Consider the following 18,442-nt stretch of genomic DNA (forward strand, 5'->3'; position numbering starts at 1 on the left):
TGGGAGATCCTACCCTTCCTCCTCTGCACAGAGAGAGGCATGGGTCACCCCATCCTGACTCCTGCAGGAATCAAACTGGCTCCCAGGAGAAGAAGGTCAGGAGTCCAGCCCTAGCCACACTAGAATAAATAGAAAAAAATGTCTTCCCCTTCAAAATCAAGCAATGACCTTTAAGGATTAAAATGTATCATAGGAAGAAGCCCCCATATCCTGTATCTACCTTACGAACAGCAGAAATAACAAGACCAGCAATTTGATCCATCTGGCCTTGTTACACAAGAAAAGGCAAGAGGGAATTAGGACATCCACACTGTCCTGTAGCTGAAGATATGGGCAGGGACAGAGATAATGAGCATCTCTGGGAGACACCAGGGTATCAAAACCAAGCATCCACCCCTACGAAGCAGGCACTGCAGGTAGGAAGCAGTGGGCAGCAGCTGTTTTCCATGAAAGTTCAGCTGAAATGCTTCAAATCATTATAGACTTCATGCTAAGGCTTAGAAAACACAGGACTGAGAATGACTTGCTCTAATGGATGCCCATTGGTGGATTAAAAATTATCATGAATTCTGTTATTTAGAGAAACCATCAGTACTCATGTTTGTTTTCATTTTAGAGATTGACATCAATTTCCATGTGTCTTGATAACTACCTTCAGTCCTCAAAACTGTGTCTGGATCCTCAGTAAACAACAGCAGACACTTCTTGTTTGGAAATATTACTACAAGGTTGGTTAAAAAAGGGGGGGGGTGGGGTTAAACATGTTTTGGAGATGAGAAAGAGAGTTAAAAAAAGAGAGAAAGGGATACACATGTTTTGGAGATGAGAGAGATGAGAGAAAAATGCAAAAGCAGGTTATCATGCGTAGAAGGCAAAGGGAACAGAGAGGAAATTCCTTGGGTTTGGAAATGAATTACACTGCAATAGATCTCAGGTAGCTGAACCAAGCCTTTGGCACCAGTGAGAGTGGTGCTCTATAGGGTTTACAGTCCAACAGAAGAAAAGACGGAAACACTTCATACTTCCACAGACAGCCTCCTGTTTTAGGCACTAAATACACACACCACAGACAATTTACACTGATTTAACTGTGACTGGCAATTACCTCCTAACATAGACAGTGGAGCTCCTCCAATCCAGTGAATATCCTGGGATATATCTCCTTTCATATTTATATTTGGGATACGATTATATGCCCAGGCATCAGAATATTTTCCCCTTAAAATCTGGCCAAACCTGACTCCACCACCTCTAACAAAGAGTCTCTATCTATTTTCCTCTTCAGGAGAAATATTTCAACAGAGCCACTATGAGAATAGTACGTGCTTATCTTCATTTCCAGCAACAGCATTCCCACGTTACTTTCTTAGAAGCATTTCTCTCCTTCTCTTCAAATGTCTCAGTGCTAAACCACTGAAATATGTGGCAACTGCAGTGTCAGTTGTCACAGGGAAAAATATGTCAGCAAAAACATTTGATTCAATCTGCTGTTTAAGGAAGCAACATTTCCTCAGGGTGTATGCCTTGTGTGGATAAATAACAACTGTCCAAAATCCAAGGATCTAAAATCAATTTCCAGTATCAAAGAGCAGATTTGAGGCAATCACCTTCAGCAAAAGAAAAATGCAAAACTAGTTCCTTTTCCTCCCCTTCTAATTTAGTGCAAGTTCGTTTTGGAAAAAAAAAATTACAAAATTTAGTCTTTCAGTCACAAAATGAAGGGTGCAGGATTATGCAAAGGGTATTATAGCTCTTATTGGAACCATAATTTTCCCCCCATGCTTGTGCATTTTCTCTGACAATATGGAGTATTCACATTTGCATATTGAACAACTAGACTTGCCAATTCCTGCAGATAATCAAAAACTTCTGTCTCAACAATGTATTTTTATCAAGTTTCACATTCAGCTCTGAGGCTCCCAGCATAAGAAGGTCATCAGCCTCTTGGAGCAAGTCCAGAGGAGGCCATGAAGATGATCTGAGAGTTGCAGCACCTCTCCTATGAAGACAAGCAGAGAAAATTGGGGTTGTTCAGCCTGGAGAAGAGGAGGTTCCAGGGAGACCTTCCAGCACCTTCCAGTACCTAAAGGGGCTACAAGAGGCTTGGAGAGGGACTTTTTACAAGGTCATGGAGGGATAGGACAAGGGGGAAGGGCTTCAGACTGAAAGAGGGGATGTTTAGGTCAGGTATCAGGAAGAAATTCTTTACTGTGAGGATGGTGAGACACTGGCACAGGTTGCCCAGAGAAACTGTGGATGCCCCATCCCTAGAAGTGGTCAAGGAAAGGTTGGATGTTGTTTTGAGAAACCTGGTCTAGTGGGAGGTGTCCCTGCCCATGGCTGGGGGGTTGGAAGGGGATGGTCTTTAAGGTCCCTTCCAGCCCAAACCATTCCATGATTCTATGAATTTGCGCGTACCCACGTGAGCACAAAAGGGAGGAACATAAGCAGCTGGTTCACTGGTGGACACTCCATTGCAGAGAGAGCCTTGAGCAAGCAGAGACTTGGCAAGCCTGCAGCTTCCAGGTGCACACATTTGCAGTTATTTATTAAGCACCTACAGGATATTCTGAACATGATAATGCAATTGGAGAGTTCAGCTATGCAGGTCAGAACTGATTATGGTCTGCCAAGATACCATCCTTGAATTTTCTCCATTTTTAACTTGCTTTCTCCCTTTCATTTTAACACCTTTTGAACTCAGAAACAATTACTCCACAAATTTTTTTCCCCTCTTGTCAGAAAAGATTAACTGCACCATTTGGTGTGTTTCTCACTAGCTGCTCCATCTAACCTGGAAGGTCAGAGTCACCAACTTGGAACAACAATGTGTTCCACTTCTGCGTAGTGCTGCAATCCCATTACACCTCTACACAGAAGCTACACTCATATAGCAACTTGAAATAGTATTTTGGCAACTCTCCTGATGCTTCTTATTCATCAATACGATCATATTTTTTGCAGCAAGGAACAGGAATCCTTTTCTATTGTCATAGAGTCATAGAATGGTTTCAGTTGGAAGGGACCTTAAAGATCATCTAGTCCCAACCTCCCTGCCATGTACACTTTCCATGTTCTTGGGATTGCCCTGAACCAGATGCAGAACCTTGCACTTGGCCTTGCTGAACTTCATGAGGTTCACATAGACCCACCTCTCAAGCCTGTCAAGGCCCCTTCCCTCCAGTGTGCTGACTGCACCACAAAGCTCGGTGTCATTGGCAAACCTGCTGAGGGTGTGTCCATGTTGCCAACAAATATGTGAACAGTGCCAGTCCCAACACTGACCCCTGAGAATGCCACACTCACTCACCAGTGGTGTCCACTCTCATATCAAGCTGTTGACCACAGCTCTTTGAGTGGGACCATCCAGCCAACTTCTCATCCCTGGAGTTGTCCATCTGTCAAATCCAAGCCTCTCCAGTTTAGAGTCAAGGATGTTGTGCAAGACAGTGTCAAACATTTGGCACAAATTCAGGCAGATGATGGCAGTCACTCTTCCCTTATCCACCAACACTGTAACCTCACTGCAAAGGCCTCCATATTTGTCAGGGATGATTCACCCTTGGTGAACCCATGCTGGTTGTCACCTCACCTGCAGGTTCCTAAAGCTGCTTGGCTATCCAAACTGCAGTTTCACTTCTGAAAATTAGGATTATTTTAAAGGCCTCCTTCTTATGGAATTTTCAGCAGGAAAAGCTACAGGAGACAGGCCTGTGTGCCTTTGGAGCACCAGCCTTTTGTCCCTCTGATAAATCATCTTACCATTTGTTGGGGAAGGGGGCAGGAAAAGTCACCTGCCTTTTACTGTAATATCTGTCTTTACAAAATGATCATGCTTGTCCTCTGTACTGTTCTTTAATAAACATGCCATGTACCCTGGAAATACCGAAACTGTCAGCAGTGAAATCACAGGATCATAGAATATCTCATGTTAGAAGGGAACCACAGCTATCACTGAGTCCAATTTCCTGCTCCTCACAGGACTACCTAAAACTAAACCACATGACTAAGAGCATTGCCCAGGCACTCCTTGAACTCTGACAGATTCAGTGCCGTGACCATGTCCTTGGGGAACTGTTCCAGTGACCCACCACCCTCTCAGCAAAGAATCTTTTCCTAATGTCCAGTGTGAACTTCCCCTGATGCAGCTTCATTCCAATTCCTTGTGTCCTGTTGTTGGTCACCAGAGAGAGGAGAATGCTGCAGTCAAAGTCAGAGCAGGCATTCTGCCACAAGATTTCATTTTTGCAGAATCATATTAAACCAAAATTCTTCACTAATTTGGGGTATTCAGGTTTTTCTTGCTTGGCAGCAAAAGAAGCTTAGACATCAGAATTCTTGTGTGCTGATCCAATTGTGCAGCTAAACGCAGTCATGAAATGCTTAAAGGCACAATAAACTCAACGCCTCCATCTGCCCAAAGGCATGGGGGATCACCTGCTCCCAGAGGACACCTCCTGATCCTGTTGCTGCTTTGGGCATCAGCAGGTGAGAGGCTTCCCATGCACCATGGCATCCCAATGTTCTACGTTCATTCTGAGCTTTGCTTTCTATTCATCGGTGGGTTTCAATTCCTCTGTTCAGAGCCAGCTTGCTTTGAGAGACTCATTTTCCTTCCTGTAGCATTCTCAGTTTTGCTCATTGGATGAGGGAATAGAAGATGTAGTTAAAAATACTGCGATGCTGTGGTGGGCGGTGTAGCAGAAATAGACAGACACCAGCTCACTGCGAAGAATACCAAGTAATATCCCAGAAAGATAAAGGCATAGCAACAAAAGAAAAGAAAAAGCATTTGTGTTCTGCCACTAGAGAGCTAAATCTGGGCGGAAGATACCAAATGAGGAGTACTGCTCGTGGCCAAGTGCACCATCCTCCTGATGGCTTCACGTGCAAAGTCATCTTACAACAACACGGTCAGCAGCAGATCATAAAAGCACGGCTTATGCACAATCCTGCCTCCAACTATAACTCAAATGTACATGAGCTTTGGGGTTTTATGAAGACAGTGCAGAAATCAGCAATAAAATGGGCCCAGCCCATAGCATACAGAAACCAGAAGCCCATATGGACTGCGAAGGGGCTCAGCTCCATTAACCCCTGCTTTAAAAGCAATCAAAGTTTTTCAGGGGATATTAGGTTCTTTCCAAGAGGAAGATAAACCAAGCTTGGCTGATACAAGGAACAATGAGATTATTCGATGGATTTACTCCCTATTTTTTCAAAGGCTTAAGTCTCTCCTCATCCAGCCAGTAACCACATGGGTAAGATTTCATCCCAAAGGGCTTTACAAATAGTTTTTCATGAACAGTACACCAGAGTCACTTACAGACTTTAAGTGAGACAATTCTTCAGAGAGGTCCAGCAGCTGCTTAACACTTCACAAAAATAACCTGGCACCATTTCACCAGGGAAGTGAAGATGGCTGCATCAAAATGAAATTGGGGGAACTTGGGTGGCCTGACTGCAGGGATGCCTCTTGGCATGGGCTCAGGGTGCCGCAGCCTGCACCACCCATCTGGGGAGTCCTGCAGGTCTTTAAGGCTCCGTGTGGAGGCAGGAAAAAAAAAAGCAGAGTAACACATGCAGAGGTGTCATGGATGGGTCTGCATGAGTAGGCACCACTGGGATCACCAGGATGGATTTGCATTAGCAGGCACCACTGGGCTCCCCAGTTCTGGGGACACTTGGGTACTCAAGGCCTGTGGGTGCACTGGAGCCAACAACCCTGCTGCAGCAACTCACACATGAGCTTTCACTTCAGGGTAAAGTCAAGGTGAGAGATGAGTGCAAGCCTGGGTTTTGTGCACATGGAAGACAGGAACCTTTGAAAGAGAGTGGGGCCTCCATGGAGCAGGGGCCCTTACACCAGAGAAGAGTGCCCTCTGCTGCTCCAGCCACTTTGCTTCCAGGAGCCCATGGGAGGGAGGCTTCCACCCCACTGCTCAACTAGACCACTTTTTCAGCTTTATCTCACAAGATATGTTTTGATACCATCAAAATCTAAAATAGCCACAGGCACAAGAATAATCACACCATAAAAAACCCATCAACATGCAGATGCAACCTCAACAAAACGCCACAGAAATTCCTAATAAAATAAATGCCATTTAAGTGCTGCTGTACAGAAACACCAGCCCTGTCAGTGCAGAAAATTTAAAAGAAAATGTCTAGCAGTCTGCACATCAGATGTTAATACTATTTTCAAATCAAGTCTAAGAGAGGACGACAAGTAATTTAATAAGCCTAATGGGTGTGTAATCAGCATTTGACCATTCCTGCCATAAAACTAGGTGTCTTTCTGGCCCACGATGTCTAGGAAAGCCACTGAAAGACAGCTAAGGCTTTTAAAGCAGAATTTTAAAAACATCCTTTTTTTTTTTCTCATTGTAGATTTATTGAGAATTTCACTCAATTAAGAATAGGACCCAACCAACTGGTTGAAATACAAACAACTCTGTGGGCATAGAAAGTAGCACAGTAAGTTTGGGGCCCATTTGCACCCTAATTTACTGCCAACAATCAGCAATGTCAAGATTCTGAGCATCTCCTGACAGCCCTGACAACAGCAGTTACACAGCATTATCTGGTCTTCCAGTAAAATCTTTCCCCTTAGACAGCATTCATGCTGCATTTCACAACAGGAGGAATATACACAGCCAGCTTGGATCCCTCAGCCCTTGCAGCTGGAATCAGAACATTTTGGGGAGTGGGGGTGTCCTGTACCTGCTTTTTCTGCTTTTACCACCACTCACACACAGAACTGAGGAGCAAGTCACAACATAATGGAAATTGCCAATATATTTGCCTAACAAAAGGCAGAAATAATATTAAAAATATCCCATCTGAGGGTAGAAAGTTTAATTTTAAGGTACTTGATAAAGAATGCTCATTGTTTATAGAAAGAGAATCCATCATCTCCTCTAGTTACATACTTGGTCAAACAATCTATTTTTTGAATCAAGAAGAAAAGGTATTTTTAAGATACATTATAATAATGATATACAGACAAACATATTGTGAGGTGATGCCTAGTGCTGTTCCAACATTGTCACCATTTTATCTGGACAATTTTATAACACAAGTTATAAGAACTGAACACAAAGCAAAAAATTTGTACAAAAAGTGAGACACTCCCTACCCCACAACTACTGACCAGAATTTTTTCAAGTCCCAAACTCCATAGAAAAATAATTTTCTGTTAGTGAGGGTAGAAATTCCGGTTTATGTCTTCAACTATCTGTTACAGTTTAATAGACCTCAATACTTGCATAAGGATGGAGTTATACTGGGGGTGGGGATGGAGGAGGAGAGGGGGCAGAGGCAATACTGAGCAGAACCAATATCAAATAAAAAGTGCTAATTTTATATTCTAACAATCACAGTTGCTCAAATGTTTGCAAACAACAAACCAACCCCAGCAAACTTAACAATATTCTGATTTTAAATGTAATTAATAAGGAATTCTGCAGCTACAAGGTTATGAAAAAGACATGTACACTCTGCAGCAGCATAAAATATAATCCTGTGTACAATCCAAGCATCAATTTTCTCTTCTCTATCACCATCAGTATTTTATCTTGAAGGAGCATCTGTCAGATTCTCCAGAACTAAAAATAGCAAAGACCCTTTTAAAGAGAACAGTTTCTGGTTTATATTTATAACTACCCTGTACTCGCTGTTTCTGGCTGCATGGCTATGAAATTTGTGCAAGATATAATCAATTACCCAGCTTTGCACTTCATCATGCAGTTAAGCTAGCGTTACCTGCACCGAACCCTTCAAGCACTTCTCCCCATGCACAGGGTACAGATTCTAAAACGCAATAAATATCTGCACATTGAAGAAACTAGCTGTAGAGCTGACTGACATTACACAGCAAAAACCTTGTGAGAACAAAAACCAAGCACACTGATGTATAAAACAGAGAGCCTACCTGAATTCTTCAAATGCATACATGGCCTAGCAACTACACAAATGCTCTGAAATTTAAAATAATCTTCTTAACGTGCAGGAGGACCATTTAGTTTGTCAAACTGCAGCAAAATGCATAATGACGAGACAGTATATTTGAAATATTCTGAGGAGAAAGGGTATGCAGATACTGGCCTGCAGCCTACAGCTCAGCCAGCTGCTGACAAGCAGCAGCTAACAGGAAAAGGCGATAGAGTACCATGTGATCATTCCTGCAAGTCTGATTAATGCAGTATACTCCAAGAATACAGGCTGATATCTTTATTATTCAAGCCAAATAATCAAATATGGTACACGACAGGCTTCACAGCTAAACTATCATTCACATGCTCCATCAAAATCAGCAAGCACAAGCAGAGGTTACTAAAAAACTAAATATATATCGTAACCCAAGAGATTAATTAGGCCCATTCAAGCTGGTTTTCTTACCTTGTAGTGATATTTTAGTCTGTGTTTTTATTCATCTAAACCATCAGTGATGGAACAAAAGACTGCATCCACAAACCTCCCCTTCCATGAATGCCAGAACATTTAAAGTAGTTTATCTGCTAGAAATCATTTCCTCTGTAGTCTATCCCCAACCACTTTAACTCCTTCAGCCCTGAACTCATCGCCATAAACCCTATTTGCAGTGCCACGCGGGCTTTTTTAGGGTTTACAGGGTTAACACCAAGCAATCGCAGCAGTGCAACTGAATGAAGCGGGGTAAGAGCCAAAGGAGTCATATCTGCGAGATCACAGAAAGGAGATAGGCATGAGGAAAGTTGAGCATTTCGTGGCATTGCAGTGTGCAGGCGAGGATGCTTCAGCTGCCTAGCAACAGCGCACGCAATCTCCATGGCAACAGCGCAGCCAGCGCAGGGGGCAGAGCGTCCGCTGCGCACCCCAGGGGCGACACACGGGGACAACTTCCCCGGCACGGCCACAGCAGCCTGTGCTGGCCGCCCAGCACCGCCCGGCGAGCCGGGGCTCTCCCCGGGGAGAGGGAGCCACGCACTCCCGGGGGAGCCACGAGGCACCCCGGGCTCAGGGGTGCAGCCTGCACCTACTCTGGGTGGGGGGGTCCCACTGCGGTGGAGCGTGGAAGCACACGGACAAGCTCCTGGAACAGCTTGGCAATGGACGGCACATCTGCTGCTCTGAAACAACACGGCCCAGCAGCGATGCACACGGAGGTTGAATAAACACAGCTCACGGCGCTGGGGAACACACCTCAAACACCAGGAGCCAGAGCTCGCCATCCCTGTAGCAAATCCCTTGGAAATTCTGGATGTGCAAGAATCACAGGCTGGATGACTCCCATCACCAGGGATGCTTGGGATTGTATGGGTGTCAGCTGCGGGAGAGACTGGAGAGGCTTTGCCCAGGCAGACAAACTCGGCAGCATGATGGGGAGGGCCAGGGGGAGGTTTTACCCTGGGGCTTTGCACACCCCAGAGCAGCCTCAGCATCAGCCACAACAGTGGGGGGACACCCAGGGGTGCCAGCACTGGCCAGAGGGAGGACAGGCTCTGCCACTCGCCTGCTGGCTGGAGAGCAGGTGAAAGGTGAGGACTGCTGGAAATGAGGGAGATTCAAATCCTGGGAAATCAACCCCAACCCTGGGAAGGAGAGAGAATGGGGCAGTGGGAGAACTTGCTGCCTGGGAAAACCACAGGAAGACAGGAAATTCAAAGTTACCTCTGGGGCTGCTCCCCACTGGTTTGCCTCTTTTACTGCTAGGGCTGGTTTCTAGCACAAGGAAACACATGGAGGATTTTGGCTGGAGTCCTAAGTGTCCAAACCCAACTACAGCTCCTGAGGTTCACTGTGCTCTAGGGCAATGGGTGTCCCACTGAGCTGCAGGATTTGGAGGCTGGAAAAGCATCCAAAGTGTACAGACTGCCACGTCTCCTAAACACAGTGATTGCGGACAGGCCACGGTAACTGTGGCATCTGATCTCATGACTCTGAAAAATATAGGCAGAAAGGGCTGGAATGAAAGGAAAAGGCACTCATGGCAAAAAACCCCAGCACTGGAAACAAAAAAAAAATCCACATTTATTTGAGACATGGTGTTTTTAATGTAGTAGTGACCTTGGGTTTCATTTTATTTCCTTTAAACAAATGTGATAGTGTTAAGTGACAATAAAGGCACGCTGTAGGAGCACTAAAACACATGCAGTCACACCATCTGACAGAAATTAATTCTTCCACAAGCATCCAGCAAGAGAAGGACTGCGAGGTAGGTGCTTCTGGCTACAGCCTAATAAAAGATTAAAATTGGCAGAGAGGAGAACAATGCAACCATCAAGAGAAGCTGCCTTCCATATTTAGGCTGAAATTCACTACAAGTATGCTCACTGTATACAGCACTCAAGCAGCTGGGCACAGGAGAGGCTCTCCTTGCAAGCAACTGTTCTGCTACTGACTTTGTAGGAGATAGTTTTATACCTCCAGAGCTAGCCAAGATCCCTCATGGGGGAAGGATGGAATTCTGAACTTCTGTTTTCTTGCTCACCCCAATCTTCCTCTAACTTCAATCAAGTGGAAGAGGGCTGGTTTTCAATTGAAAAGTGTTTCTTTTTCATGCTGTAATGTAAAATAAAGCCTTTCTACAGAATTAAGAGCCAACATACTGCTTCCCCTAAGCATTCTTCTTGAAACAAAGTTGACAAAATCACTGTCTGGTCTTCCAATTTCTGCAATTTCACAACAGCCACTATGCAAATAAATAGTCAGCTGTTCAAGTCAAGGCTTCTGTCATCAATGACTTCACTGTGAAGGACTAGAAAAGCAAACATCCTCCAGAAAGTTTTCATATATAGCAGAGGTCAGCTGTTGAAAGGTTTCATTAGGATAACAGTTCAAATTTTTTTCTTGGCCAGCGCTTTCACAACAGCTGATAGCATTACAGACAGAAACAGCAGAACTTCTGTCTTGTGAGACAACCAATAGTCTCAACTCTGGTTAATCAATTACTAGGATTCCCATATTCAACAGTAAGATCTGAGACCATCATGTCCTACTGTAGGCATGAATGAGGCTCAGCATGAAATTTTACCAAACAGAACTCACAGGGGCTTCACAAAGTCACATGAACACATGCAATGGCCAAACACATAAATAAATGCAAGGCTACAATACCTGCTTACAACTTTTTAGCAAAGACTGTAACTTCTTATGCCCTGAGCCAGACTGAAGGTCTTGAGAAGCAGATGGAAATTATGTCAGAAACCACAACCATCAATGAAATTTTGTATAAGAAGTTGTTTATTCCCTGCCTGCCAGTATAACCAGTCCAGACCTTTGATGACAAATGTTCCACACTTTACCAAAAATTGAAATTATGTCACATGGAAGAAAAATTTACTAAACATTGGGTGGGACAATTAATGTAATGGGAACTGTGGGACCCAGACCCCACCTTCTGATCAGAGGCCAAAAAGATGTGACATTGAGTGTCCCTCCCACTGAAGACAATCAGTAGCTTTTGGGAAACAATTTGCAATTTTAATGCTGGGCTCTAACAAACAAGTGAGACTGTAATAGAAGTGGTTATCCTTGATGAAAGCTTGTCAGAAAAGCAAAGGATGCAAAAAAAGCCTGGAAATATGACAAACCACAACAAGGCAGAGGGTAGTGGTGAAATTTCTGGCTTTATCTAGTATTTCCCTGGCATCCAAGGGCCTTGTGCCGATACTCTGCTAAGAGCCTGGTTTCCTCAAGTGTAGCATCTTGCATTATTGTTGTTCAGTATATCAGTGGATCAGTATTTGTCCTCTTGACCTGAAATTCCACCAAAGCCTTTGCCAGATGCTTGGTGACATTATCCGATCACAAACAGACTGAGATATTTTAATGAGGTAACTACTTATTCCCTTGCTCAAGAAAGGAAGAAAGCCACTAACACAGTGGACTTCTGTCATTAAGCCTGCATTATCATTATGTTGAAGTGATATTCAGACCACTCTAAAAAACCCCCTGTGCTGAAAAATTCAGCATTCACTTCAATTCATGAGGAAGAAAACAGAAAGGAGAAGGGAAATGAGCCAAAGAGAGCATATCTAATGAGTGTTCATTCACTGCAGCTCCAACATTTCTGCACAGTGGAGAATGTGGCAATCACAGGCAGCATCCCAGAATATGCTGAAAAATCTCCTTTCAACAGGATTGTCTCCAAGCTCAAAAATCTTTCTTGGGCTGAAGAAAATAAGGTTTAAAATGTTTATTGAAACAGGAAAGGAGTGGCTACCTTAGTTTGTTCAGGTTCTGGGGAAATTGTGAAAATAATTGCAGTGCCCTTAAGTTTACTGAACAAGGATGTATTCACTATTGGAGTACTCACTCAAAGCTTCCGCTCTTAAAGGGAAGGATGGGTGGGGCAAAAAGGAACATCTTTTCCCTCCTTTTATCAACGGGATTTCTGTTACATGTTGCCTTAAAATACAATGTGAATTTTGATGCACAAGAATAATCCAACACATTTCAGGCTTCTCCTTTCACTCTCCACTTTTCAGCTTGACCATGAAAGTTTGGCTCTCTGATGTCAACCTTCACCAAAAAAATCCTACCTCATTTATATAGCTTGGAATTATCACAGCACATGAATGCTTGCACAGAAAAAATCAATTTTTTCCCTCTCAACTTTGGCCCAAGTATGCTGCATGCTTTGCAAATCTCAGAGCTTGAGATTCCTGATCACAGGATGGCTGATGCCTTCCCCACATTCTTCTCCCAGGGCTTTACTCTTATCATACTGGGAGTATCACATACCAATTTCATGAACAGATACCCTGTACCAGGTGCAGATGAATGCACAGCAACTCACAGGGCTGAGAGGGGATGTTTTTCCAAATACAGCCTCATCTGCGTTATTCTAGTGCTTTAGGGAAGATGCACTGGAGTGAACCAGAGAGAATGGGATTCTTACTGATTTTCTATCAGCCCTTGGGGATAGCACCAAGTCACAACTAGCAATCCAACAGAACTGAGCCAGTCGGGGTGAAAACTAAAAGCTCCATACGGATTATTAAGTTATTGATCACTGCAACAGTGCCTGAAATATGCAGTCAAGTGTAGGAGTGCATGGTGCTGACTGCCATAGAAAGCTGAAAATGGAAAAGCAGTTTACATAAACAACAGACATGGATATATGAGATAAATTCAAATTAGCAAAAGAAGAAATATGGTCAAACTGCCAAACATCCAAAAACTAATTCAGTCTGTATAGGTTGCAAATGTTGGTCAATATGACCAAGATTTGGGTATTCCTTCCTGTTTATGAGAAAACATTTTAAATCACACAAAATGTAGTGACACAACATGGGACAACAGCTTCAAACTGAAAGGTCAGTTAAGAATAGGTATTAGGAAGAAATTCTTTACTGTGAGGGTGGTGAGGCCCTGGCACAGGTTGCCCAGAGAAACTGTGGATGCCCCATCCCTGGAGGTGTTGAAGCCCAGGCTGGATGGGGCATTGAGCAACCTGGACTAGTGGAAGGTCCATGGCAGGGGGATAGGAACTAGATAGTCTGTAAGGTCCCTTCCAACCCAAACCATTCTATGATCCTACTGATTAAAAACAAACAAAAAAATCCCTTCCAAGGAAAGGGACAAGGCTATACAAATTTGAAGTGCAAGGCAGTAATGTATTATTTCTCCTAGATAAACAATTATCAACCTTTTTTTTCAGTTCAGCACAGAAAAATTTGAATCATGCTGCAGACAGAAGTCCACTTTGTAATAATGAATTACACTGCCTCAATATTCACCTGACAGCCAAAGTGTCTTACACCTGCTACATCTTTGCTGATTAGCATCTGTACAAAAACAGAGAGTAACACAGAAGACACTATCAGAGAAAATAAATGTATGTTGGAAACTTCCTTAAAGCCAGCTGAAAATAGTCAATTTGACTTTTTCCAAGTTATGAGGGATTAAGTGGGGAAAAAGGGGAAGTGAGAGGCTAAAACTCGACCAGCATTATCAGCACTATCAAATGAAATATCAGTGGAACTGAAAATAGAGTCTGAATAAGCCATGGTCATCCACTAAAAGGCACTTCAAAATAAAACATTTGGATGCTCATGCAGGGTGTATACATCACATCTCAACAAACACACCTGTGTACTTCAGACATGAATACAAGTACACATACCACCACAAACACCCTGGCTTCTTGTCATCTCCAAGGAAGACAACTGTACAGTGGCATGCTTGCAGGCAAAAGTAGCAGCCACCATGAACCAAGCAACTTCCCCCACACAAATGGGCACATTATTGCCTGAATTTGGGATTCATTATCAAGTATACTGGCAAGACAGAAGTTACTCTGCATGGAAAATATCAGTGTCTACTAGACATTTTCTCTGGTAAACATTAGAAGAGCATTCCTAGTAACAGTTGGGTCTTCTCATTGTGAGAGACTGAAACAGTTAGTGGCTTAAACATTTCCAAGATCATAGAAGGGCTTTTGCCCACTGGAGCAAATTGCAAAGCAACAGCTGTCCACCTGCAACCACCCCTGAAGCCCACACCTCCAGCTGATATACCTATCAACTGGAATTTGGACTGTGACAGGAACATGTGATACTATAATGGGGATATTATTGTCAAATCATCCCAGGTCTGGGGAGAGGAATGTATCCACAAGTGGTACTGGAAGAGAAACTGGAATGCTGATGGCCCAGACATTCAGGGGGAAAGTCCAGGTGCAGGGGGTGAGCACAGCCCTGCAGGCTACAGCTGGTGTTGAGCGAGGTAAGGAAGGAGGCAAACCCCGCCAGGAGGATTGTGTCTCCTTGTCCTTACTCCAGTGAACTCAGCTGTGATAACTCCCCTGCCGGGCAGTACCGTGGCCTGAAGGTTTTAATCTCTGCTGATGGGCCATAATGGGCTATAATGGACTCAACCACTGATGTAACAGGCATGTATCATCTCAGAAAGTGTCAAATACTCCCGCAATGTCCCATGATCCACAACATTACATCATCCGTTTAAAGTTCCCGCCCCAAGGGAGGTACCTGGGCGTTCCTACCTAAACCTGAGTCAATATAAACCCCATAGGGGGGTGTTGGGGATTTTTCTCTGCTGCCTATTTGGGATTACCACCATCACCTGATGGAATCAGTCTGCAACCATCCCTTTGACCAACAAACATCAAAAATAAAACAACCAATCCTCAGTGTGAGACCTGTGGGTGGTGAGATCTTTCTACTCTTATCCTTTCTTTTCCTTATACATTTTCTTAAGTGATACTTTTATGCTTTCATATTGCCATAGATAACAACAGCCAAAGTGGCTACATACCTGTTTTCCTGTGCAACCAAATTGCTCTACAATGAACCCTGCATGTGTGTATTTACAAACACTGATCATTCAGTGTCCTTTCCCTCTAACCTGCCCCAAGGGATCTATTAACAAGAGCCTGGGTTACCCTTGCCTTCTAGGGTGGGTTGTAACACTTACACCTCTGCACTCTCTAGTTAGATGGTAGGATGTAGACAAGAGAAAAATGAAGGCTAAGTTTTATAGCTCTGCTTCTTAGCCAAAGGTACCTCACTGCAGTTGATAAAACTCCATGGCTGACCTATCTGTTGAGCAAGCTCCTTGCAGCACAAGATCACAGCACCCAGGTCTTTGGACCTATTGGCTTACAGGGATTTTACATGTGCATAATGTGAAAGCTCAGATTGGAGCAAGGCCTGGAATTTCACCTGGAACACAGAATTATAGAATGGTCTGGGGTGGGGGGGGACCTTAATATCATCTCATTCCAACATGTGCAAGGGCTGGGGACACCTTCCACTAGACCAGGTTCTTCCAAGACCCATCCAGCCTGGCCTTGAACACTTCCAGGGATGGGGCAGCCACAGCTTCTCTGGGCAACCTGTGCCAGGGCCTCTCCATCCTCACAGTAAAGAATTTCTTCCTAATATCTAATCTAAACATCCCCTCTTTCAGTTTGAAGCCATTCCCCTTGGCCTATCACTACAAGCCCTTGTAAGAAGTCTTTCTCCAGCTCTCTTTTAGGTACTGGAAGGCTGCTACATGTGGGGGTTATCCAGTGTAAGGTGCTGTTGATTGGGGATCTGCCAAAACTGAGCTGCATTGCTATCACATTAGCATGTATTCTCCCTCTTCTTCCTACAAAAAAACCACCCACAAGTGTTTCTTTCCCTTGCAACTGATGCAAAAGATGTTATACTAAATGTATGCAGGAATTATTCACACACTGTGGAATTCTTTGTTCAGAAAACGGCTTCTGACAGCAGCACCAGACCTAAGCTGTGGCAATTCAGAACAACATTTCTTCACTCCCATGAGAACACATGAAGTTCTGATTCCTCCAAGGCTTCATTACAGCCTACCACTCATTAGCACTTTTACACACTAACCCAAATGACCTCGCTGGCAGGAGGGAGTTGCCAGTGTGTGGTGCCACTGGAGCTGTGCTTCTACCCAGAGGAGGGTGACACCATTGTCACACCAGCCAGGTTCTGGCCTGCTCTGCATGGACAAATCTTGACTCCAGCAGGGCTTTTGGCATAACATCATTATAGACACATTCACCACTGTGTAAAAATACACAATGGGGAAGTAAAGAAGACAGTCAGACTCTTCTCAGAGGTGATGGGACAAGAGGGAACAGGTACAAATTCTGAAATACAGGGAATTCAATTCAGAAATAAGAAGAAACTTTTCTACCATGAGTGCTCAAACATTGGCACAGGTTGCCTAGAAAGTTTGGCATCACCATCTTGGGAGATATTCAAAACTCAATGGGACAAGGTCCTGAGCAGGTGTTGGACTCTGATCTCCAGATGTTCTTGCCAACCTCCACAACTCTGTGGTTCTGTGAGCAGGACCTTCCCATCCCTTGGGCACAGAACAGTTTGCTCCCGAAGTGTGTCTGGCTGCTACAGCAGATGTTCCACAAGCAACATCAGGTCATTCCCACAACCCCTTCCCTTTTGTGATTCCTCATGTGGAATTTACTTACTGACAATGCTTGCTCCCTAAGGAAAGCACACATAGGAGAGGAAGACTGTACATCATCTTTAACGAGAACCACTGACACAATTAGTCCACAATGTTGAGACTTCATGCTACCGTCTTCCTTTAAGGCTGGAGGAAAGTTAGGGGTGGCCACAAGTATATTCTGCAACCCAGGAGACACCTCAGGGGGGCCTTTCTCTGAAATGCTTGGCCATGCTGACCTCTGCAGAGGGTCAATGGATATGTGCCAACCTCACCAATCTCTTCTCAGAGCATCCAGTAAGAACCAGTATTTTTGAGCCAGACCTAGCAAGGGGAAATGTTTTATGATATTCTATGGCAAATCAAAACCAAAGCAGGAAACTTATGTTGCAAAGTATTGTTTTGAATATCATGTTTCTATCCCTCACTTGTTCTTCACATAAAGAAAGACTGAAGATTGAAAAACTGTGGGGTTTTGGTTTGTTTTTTTAAGAAGCTGAGAAATATCACAGTTCCTGCTTTTTGCTGCTCCTGCCAGACATGTTGGAGAGGGTCCACTGGCTTTTTCAGTGAAATAGTATTAGGTTGGACTCTTTAATTAAAGGATGTGTCAAAACTAACACAAAAATACCTTTTTAACATAAGCTGTGTGTTACACGTTAGGGTCAAATGAATAAAAATTACAAAAAACGCATCACAGCAAAAGCCTTTACACAATCCATGAATTCAGACAGCATTTAGGACCCCACATCATCTGAACATCATCAGTTCCCCAGTTTCCACTGGTAGTAGGGATGAGATTCAATTTCCTAATGAAAGGACAAGCACTAAAATTCATAAAAAAGCAAAACACTAACACAGACCCCATGTTTGGGGCACTTTGTTTTGTGTTCTATAACCAGCATTCTCCATGCATCTCCTAGTCTTCCTGTATCTTCTATAATAGAAACAGGATTTCTGAGGTGGTGGCTGCAATAGCGAGTAAAGCCCCACTATTTGCTTCAGGACTGTGTAGCAAAGTTACTGATGGAGTCTGAATTCTCTTTTTGGCTCTGCCAGTCCCCAGACCTCTGCTCAATGCACAGTCTGAACTAGGGAGGTCTTCAACAAATCAAACCATTATTGTGACCTAATCCAGCAGCCATAAGCCCTGGCCATCCACTGCTTCTGTTCAAGACTCAGCCAGAAGAAACCAGGACAGCTGGGGAGGGAGAGCAGAGCAGGAGGCCACACATGCACACTACTCACCCACCTATAATTGCATGGCTTATCATTTCTCAACAGAATGATCCCATTTTCTCACTCTCTCTTTAAAAAAACTGCCTATTTTGCCTGTACAACCATGATTAACTACCTGTGGTAGAGCTGGTAGCATTTTTACAGCCAAGTAAGGAGCAATAGTACAAATTGCCCTACACTACCATGAATCAAGCTTAGTACAACACCAATTGCCTCCCTACCTGTGCTGAGGGGCCCTTTTCATCACTTAGGCTAGACTAACAGGCAAGCC

At 43.8% G+C, this 18,442-nt stretch overlaps 1 protein-coding gene across 7 annotated transcripts in view; it reads right to left on the reverse strand.

Moving 5' to 3' along the window:
- The window catches only part of EVL (Enah/Vasp-like), a 121,449-nt gene extending 112,781 nt beyond the window's left edge, over nucleotides 1-8,668 (reverse strand). For 2 of the 7 annotated variants that reach the window (XM_032112807.1, XM_032112805.1), the window contains exon 1: nucleotides 7,934-8,138. In XM_032112807.1, coding sequence (XP_031968698.1) covers nucleotides 7,934-7,956 — 23 coding nt within the window. In that variant the 5' untranslated portion in view covers nucleotides 7,957-8,138. Of the gene's footprint in view, nucleotides 1-7,933; nucleotides 8,139-8,400 lie in introns of those variants that run through there. The other 5 variants (XM_032112804.1, XM_032112801.1, XM_032112803.1 and 2 more) reach the window with 4 other exon arrangements.
- Nucleotides 8,669-18,442: the final 9,774 nt, after the last annotated feature.

Source organism: Corvus moneduloides, chromosome 6, assembly GCF_009650955.1.
Source record: "Corvus moneduloides isolate bCorMon1 chromosome 6, bCorMon1.pri, whole genome shotgun sequence".
In the NCBI taxonomy this organism is placed as follows: domain Eukaryota; kingdom Metazoa; phylum Chordata; class Aves; order Passeriformes; family Corvidae; genus Corvus; species Corvus moneduloides.